We start from the raw sequence: 7,308 nt of genomic DNA, 5'->3' as shown, positions 1-7,308 counted from the left end.
TATATATATATAAATTTTATATTCAATTATTACTATAATTTTTATTACAAACAGATTCTAGGAACTTTAGTTAAAAAATACAATCATGGAATAACTTGCATTGTGAGGATTGTCCAGGTACTTTTCTGAATAAATATTTGTAATTTCTATTTATAAAATATACAAAACACATTGTGTGTGCAATATTACAGTTGGTAAAATTATATGATGCCCTGGCAATACCAATAGCGGCTGGCGTAGTACATATGATTACTGAATGTGGCTGCAATGGTTTGATAAAAGAAGTGATGAATGAGATAGGCCAAAACGAAGTTAACGAAACGGATAGTCGTAATATGTCTATATTTCTGGAAAATATTGCAATTTCACAGCCCAATCTCATAATTCCCATTCTCGACAACATCACAGATTATCTGTCAAGTGAAGTATGTTTTCATTATAATTCTCATGCTATTGACTGAATAAAAAATTTACACTGATCGTAAGTTATTAATTTATACCATAAGCTATAAGAAATTTATCAATCACAGTTGAATATGAGGAAAATGAAGTACTATTTTTTTGTAGTAATAATATTAGTTTGTAATATTGTGAATGGTCAATTTCTTATAATTTACAGTATAAGTTAACAGTATAATTTATAATATAAGTTAACAAATTACAGTATAAATAATTCTTTAGAGTCTTGGCACAAAAATAGCCATAACTGAGTTGTGAAAATGTAGTCATAATTGTAAATAAACGCACAATGTTTTGATCAGCCTGCAATTTCCATAACGGTTATGGCCATCTTTATGTTTAAGCCTTATTTATATAGGAAAGTATTAAAATGTTCTTAAATTCTTTTAATAGTTTTATCAGCCTACAACTATGACTTCCATGACTTGGTTATGACCAAGGGTCTTTAGGTTTTAAGTGTTTATACAAGAAAGTATTAAAATGTTATTATTAGAATTTTATTAAATTCTTTTAATAAAATTCTTTTAATAGTTTTATACAATGAGAAACTGCGTGATTGGAATCTTGGGTGCCATAGTGCAAAAAGCATTGACTGGTGAAGACCTAACGGATAAACAAAAAGATCAACGTGACGAATGTCTGGATAATTTGGAAGAGCATATGTTAGATTGTAATGCTTACGTTAGGTCGAAAGTGCTTCAGACTTGGCAACGCTTGTGCTGTGAAGGCGCTGTGCCATTAGCAAGACACGGAAAACTTTTAGCCTACACCGCATTACGATTAGAAGATAAGAGCGCAAATGTTCGCAAACAGGCTCTTCAATTACTGCGTACTCTGTTGCAAAGCAATCCTTTTGCAGGCAAGGTATGTAAACACGAAAACTAAACTTTTTTTCATGATTAAATTGATCTATATATCTGTACAGTTAAATTGCGTTGAACTCTCTAATTCACTCAATAAAGAGAAGGAAAAATTACAAGAATTACAAATCAATATCGTGAGTGCTAGTGGACGTGGTAACGAACAAAGATTCCAGCTTTGGACTGTTTTACAATCTGATATAAAGGCAGCAATTAAGGAAATTCTGAAAGATAATGAAGAATATACAGATAGTTTGTATTTATATTTCTTGTCAATAAATTATTCAATGGCTTTTTATTATTCATCATTTTATTATTCAATGGCTTATTATTTTGCTTGTAAAATATATTACAAGATCTGACTTGTATGAATTTCTTTGTAGATGTAGAACAAGAGAACATCGATCCAAATTATGCGTTTGAGCATGTGAGACAATTATTATTAAGCCGAAAAGTCACTGAAGCAGTGACATACCTGTGGAAGACATGTATGACACTAGAGCAAATTTCTGGAATGGAAAATTTTTCCACTGCTACAAAAGAGGAATTTTTACTTTCCTTTTTATTGAAGATTTTCATAGAGTCAGAAAATGAATCGCCAAATGATGAAAATGCAAACGACGCGCAAAGTTCAACTTCAGAACAAAACAATAAGAAAGAGGAATTAAGATTACGAAAACGTGTTATTGATTATTTAAAAGTATGAGACATAAAATTGAACATTACGATCCTTTTGAATCATTATTGTACGTTTGTATGTATTATATATATTTTTGGCTGCAGAATTGTCTGAAGTTTGCTACTGAGTTGGAGAAGGCGATACCAATGGCAGAAAAATTACTGTTTTCTACATGTGCTGGAGATGCTGTTGAATCATGCACATTTTTAGGAACTGCTTTTCAATTCAGAGTAACCGGAGCGGCCGACTCTATGCGTGAAGCTCTGTTTCAAATATTCCATCGCGATCAATCTGTGCGTAATAACGTGGCTGTAGTGTACAAAGAGATCTATCTTAATATGAATAACAACAAACTATCAATCCGTCAAATAGCCGTTGCTCGTGCGAATCGTTTAATCGAATTGATGAAGGAATTAAAGCCTGGACAGAGCTTGGCTTTGACACTACTAATTGTAACGTGGTATGAAAACGGAGAATTAAATAATGAATTGTTGCAAGTAAGTATATTTAATAATTGAGATATGAGTTTTAAAGATAGATTATATATTCTATTCTTTTTTCAGATTTCTTCTTCCATAATCTTCAAACTTTTTCCAATCTCCCAATCATTCTTGTTAAAACTGAGACATAGACAGAGTAGAGAGTCCATTTTAATCAATACAGTCCATTTTAATCAATTTTTTTCGAAATTATTAATGATTTGAAAAAAAAAGTTTCAGATAAAAAAATGGTATTTTGGGGAACATATTTTGATCATGTTTTTTTTTTCTAGATGAAAGATAAAGACTATTTTAATTTTTCTAAATGGAATTATATTTTAATTTTTTTAATATAATATCACATTCCTCTATTTATTCTGTATAAAAATTAAGGTAGAGATATCAAGTCAATAGTTTATGAGATATTTTATACTTTATTCTGGCACATATTAATGAAGTATTAAATATGTCTTAAATATGTCTAAACTCTTAATTTTTTTATAATTTTATTAATACTTTTATGAACACAATAATAACGTAAATCAATTAGTGTAAAGAAAACACAATTGCTTAGCTTATTTAAAAAATTTCCATTTTGTCTTCATATTTTTCTTAAAGCAATTATGTGTTTTCTTTATACCATTACCCATTAATTCTTCTCATTCTAAATAAATAAAAGTATTATTAAGGTATGATTATACAAAAATTAATAGTTTACAAGATGTTTAATATTTCATATCAATATGTACCAGAACAAGACATAAAATATTTCGTAAACTATTCGTAGATAGAAATATTTTAATATCTCTATCTTAATACTTTCATATACAAAATAAATACAGAAATCTCATGTTATGTAAAAGAAAGCAAATAATATCATTAAAAAAAATGGAAGTAATCTTCATTTTTTAACATATTTACTTAGAAAAAAATATCGTAACCAAAATATATTTCCTTCGAAACTGTTCCATTTTCAATTGAAAAAATCTTTTGTTTCATTAATAATTTCGGAGAAAATTGACTGTATTGTGATCAAAATGGATTATCCTGTATATGAAATAAAAGAAATCAAATCTCTATCGACTACGCATCGATTACTCTTTTACACAATATACTCAAATATATTTAATACTAAATTGAATTTTGTTCAGTGATAAGTTGTAAATACTTTAAACATTTTTAAAATAAAATGGTATATGTATTCTATGTATTCTAATGAATACTGTATTTGTAGGTATTATGGGAAAAATTCTCCATGAAATATCCGGACACTTCTCCAATAGATAGCAGAACCGCGTTAATGATAATAACGATGATAGCTCAGGCAAAATCTAACATAGCATCTGATAATCTGGATGTGTTAATGAAGATAGGATTTGGTCCACGCGCGAAAGGCGATCTTCTTTTAGTACGAGATGCTTGTAGAATGTTGTTAAAAATCAAACAAAATAGCAAGGATGTCGAAAAGCCACCTTTGAGGTAAGCCTTTGAAGATAAAAATAATTCGAAGCTTTTGGGAAATTATTAATGAAAAATATTTTATCATATAGGTATCCTAATGATCATAATATGTTCAAAGAGATCATAACGTTATTAATAGAGTTTTTTACTAGTACAGAAGAAAATGCTTACATTTCTTTTGCGACAGATGCAATTAATGCTATATATCATGTAAGTAAGATCGTCGTATGTTAATTAAATGCATGTGCTCTTAGCGCCGAAACATTACTGTGTATACTGATACATTTGGAATATCATGCTGAGAAAATTTTACTTTGCAGTTGGCGAATCAGCCAGATAAGTTAATAAAGGAATTATTATTGAGCATCACCGAAAAGAGTCAGTTTATGAATAAAGAAACAAATGAAATATTAGATGTATCGAGCTTTATACTCTCCAAATTACTTTACATAATTGGACACGTTGCCATCAAACAGTTAGTTCATCTAGACGTGTCCATTTATAAGGAACTGAAGCGTAGAAATATGCTACGAGAAATGCAGGGTAAAAAAAAGAAACGAATAACGAAAAGCATATGTTCGACATCTGATAGGACTAAATCGACGAACATGTCAACAATCTCGAACTCTTCAAGCATTCAACGAACTTCTCGAAATAAAGAAACCTCGATATTCAATGAAGATAATGGAGAAGAAGCATTAGAAGGTGCAATAGACGATGCTGAGGCGGAGTTTGTAAATGGCACACTTGAACATGAAATTGTTACTGGAGATGGTTTGCTCACGAAATATGTGTATGTATTGAGAATTGCAAGAATGACATTCGGTTATTAATATACAGGATGGCCCCATCAAAAACGAAACTGAATAATTCCTACAAAAATGATTTTTCGAAAAGATGCAAAAACAGGTCGATTTGTGTTGGGAAGGGAACATCTTTTGGCGTATAATTCTTACTCAATTTCAACTCAAGCGGGGGATGAAAATATCTAAAAAAATTTCAAATGAAAAGGGGGGGAGATCAAATGACACATCATTAGAAAGATTTTTTAATTCCCTACATTCCTACATCTGAGTTTTTGATTAATTCGTTTAGATAATACATATGTTAAATCTAAAACAAATCTTTATATTTTCAAACTTTTTTCTTTATTATTCATCGAATCAGTCCATTAATAAATTGCAAGTGATGTCTAAATACATATCGTTTTTATAATACCATCGTGTAATTTAATGTAGTAATTGTTCGAAATGTTGAACAATTTCGAGAGTTAATATTGATATCTACGCTTAGTGGATTGAAGTTGAAAATAAAAATTATACATCAAAAGATATCCTCCTCCCAACACAAATCGATCCATTTTTGTATTTTTTCGAAGAGTCATTTTTGTAAGAGTTATTCAATTGTTTCGTTTTCGAAGAGTTCTATATGTACAATTGCTTACAGTCCATTGGTATTGGATGTGTGTCAATATCCTGATAAATATAACAATGAAAACGTGCAAGCAGCAGGTTCTCTCGCACTCAGCAAAATGATGACTGTCAGCTCCGAATTTTGCGAACAATATTTGAGACTCTTGATCACTATATTGGAGCGATCGCCATATCCCGGAATCCGATCAAATATGCTGATTGGATTAAGTGATCTTGCTACTAGATTTCCCAATCAAGTGGAACCATGGTCAAAACACATTTATGGGAGGTATGTTGGTTTTTGTACATCAATTTTCAACATTTAAAATAAAAATTTTAATTTAAGATTAATAATTAAATTTTATGACATAAAAAAAATACTTTTAAAAGTTATTAATTTTTTTAAGCCTTTGTTTATAATACACACAATAGTTTATCTTTCATATAAAAACAGCAAAAAAATGGGAGGAAGTAAGATGATATTATTATGTCAATATTTATCTTATCTATAGACTTCGAGATAAGGATATAAACGTGCGTAAAACATGCGTTCGTATGTTGTCGAATTTGATAATGAGAGAAATGATACGCGTAAAGGGACAAGTTTCAGAATTAGCTCTATGTGTCATTGATGAAGATGAACAGATACGCCGGGATACTAAAGAATTCTTCAGTCAACTTGCTCAAAAAGGCAATGCTCTATACAATATAGTGCCTGATATATTGTCACGCTTAGCAGATCCTCAGTTGAATCTTAAGGAGAAAAATTTCCAGGAAACCATTAGGTAAATATTATACATAAAGTATAAGTATGTATAACAGCAAGAAATCTGAACACTTTATAAATATTAATATTCGGCATTCCAAGAATGGATCTGGACACAGAGGAAACCCGCGAAACGCAGCTTTATAAATATTGTTATAATTTGCAGGTATATTCTCAACCTAATGCAGAAAGAGAAGCAAATCGATACTATAATTGATAAGATTTGCACTAGATTTAAGTTAGCGGCAACAGAGAGACAATGGCGTGATCTTTCCTATTGCCTTTCGCTTTTACAATTCAGCGGAAAAAGTAAGTGAGATAAATATAATATGTTTAATAACATAATTTATCAAAAGAAAATAATCCTATTTTATCTTTCTTAAAGGCATACGACGTCTCATCGAAAGTTTACCATTACTGAAAGAGAAAATTCATTATAAACCAGTATTAGCGGCTTTACGAAGTATAATTGAACAAACGAAGAAAAAAGCGGATGCAAAAACAGTTTGTCTAGAATTAGAAGAAAAAATACAGGAACTTATGGACGCTAAGGATAACGAAACGATAGATAATGAGATAACAGATAGTCATTTAATGCCACCACCATCTACTGTGCCATGGAACAAAAAAAGTATTCGTCGAAGTAGACGTAAGAGTATGAGCGATGAAGATGAAGATAGCTCCGATGACTCTGAAGAAGATGAACCTATTATAAAATGTAAGTTTAAAATCGATTTTGTTAATGTTTTTTATATATTGTATGTTATTAAGAAAATATACATACAACACAATATTATATTAAATAGGTATGCACAATAGAGATAATTTAGATCATAAGATTAAATATTTCAATAAACATTTGTGTAATAATTGTATATATGTGTATTTTTTGTGCTCATTAATATCTCAAAAAAATTTATACTTATTTCACAGCAAAAAAGTCCACTAAAGAAAATATTTCTTATACAAAGTCGATTAAGGATAGTAATGAAGATAATTCTGATGTCAATAAAGACTCAATTACTTCGATATCAATGAAACACGGTATTGGTTTTTTTCAACTTTTTTGTATTGTAATTTAATAATTAATAGAATGAATAACTTTTCTCTATATATTTATCTATAGTATCTATAGTATATTTATTTGGATATACATATGTAAATAAGAAATTCTTATTTATCAGAAATTGTT

The 7,308-nt window shown here is 29.6% G+C and overlaps 2 protein-coding genes across 2 annotated transcripts in view; both read left to right on the top strand.

The window, feature by feature from the left end:
• Window positions 1-7,308, top strand: part of LOC108694381 (COMM domain-containing protein 5) — a 23,788-nt gene that overhangs the window by 4,904 nt on the left and 11,576 nt on the right. The gene's annotated exons all lie outside the window — the stretch shown is intronic.
• LOC108694353 (condensin complex subunit 1) overlaps window positions 1-7,308 on the top strand; it is a 10,370-nt gene that overhangs the window by 1,277 nt on the left and 1,785 nt on the right. Inside the window, exons 6-19 of the mRNA XM_018203782.1 lie at window positions 55-117; window positions 192-425; window positions 991-1,323; window positions 1,385-1,571; window positions 1,703-2,019; window positions 2,103-2,495; window positions 3,712-3,956; window positions 4,028-4,148; window positions 4,259-4,731; window positions 5,385-5,639; window positions 5,863-6,135; window positions 6,283-6,425; window positions 6,502-6,834; window positions 7,050-7,160. Coding sequence (XP_018059271.1) covers window positions 55-117; window positions 192-425; window positions 991-1,323; window positions 1,385-1,571; window positions 1,703-2,019; window positions 2,103-2,495; window positions 3,712-3,956; window positions 4,028-4,148; window positions 4,259-4,731; window positions 5,385-5,639; window positions 5,863-6,135; window positions 6,283-6,425; window positions 6,502-6,834; window positions 7,050-7,160 — 3,481 coding nt within the window. The remainder of the gene's footprint in view (window positions 1-54; window positions 118-191; window positions 426-990; window positions 1,324-1,384; window positions 1,572-1,702; window positions 2,020-2,102; window positions 2,496-3,711; window positions 3,957-4,027; window positions 4,149-4,258; window positions 4,732-5,384; window positions 5,640-5,862; window positions 6,136-6,282; window positions 6,426-6,501; window positions 6,835-7,049; window positions 7,161-7,308) is intronic.

Source organism: Atta colombica, unplaced genomic scaffold (genome assembly GCF_001594045.1).
Source record: "Atta colombica isolate Treedump-2 unplaced genomic scaffold, Acol1.0 scaffold1, whole genome shotgun sequence".
Lineage (NCBI taxonomy): Eukaryota > Metazoa > Arthropoda > Insecta > Hymenoptera > Formicidae > Atta > Atta colombica.
The sequence above is the reverse complement of the archived record's forward strand: the minus strand, read 5'-3'. Positions and strand labels throughout refer to the sequence as shown.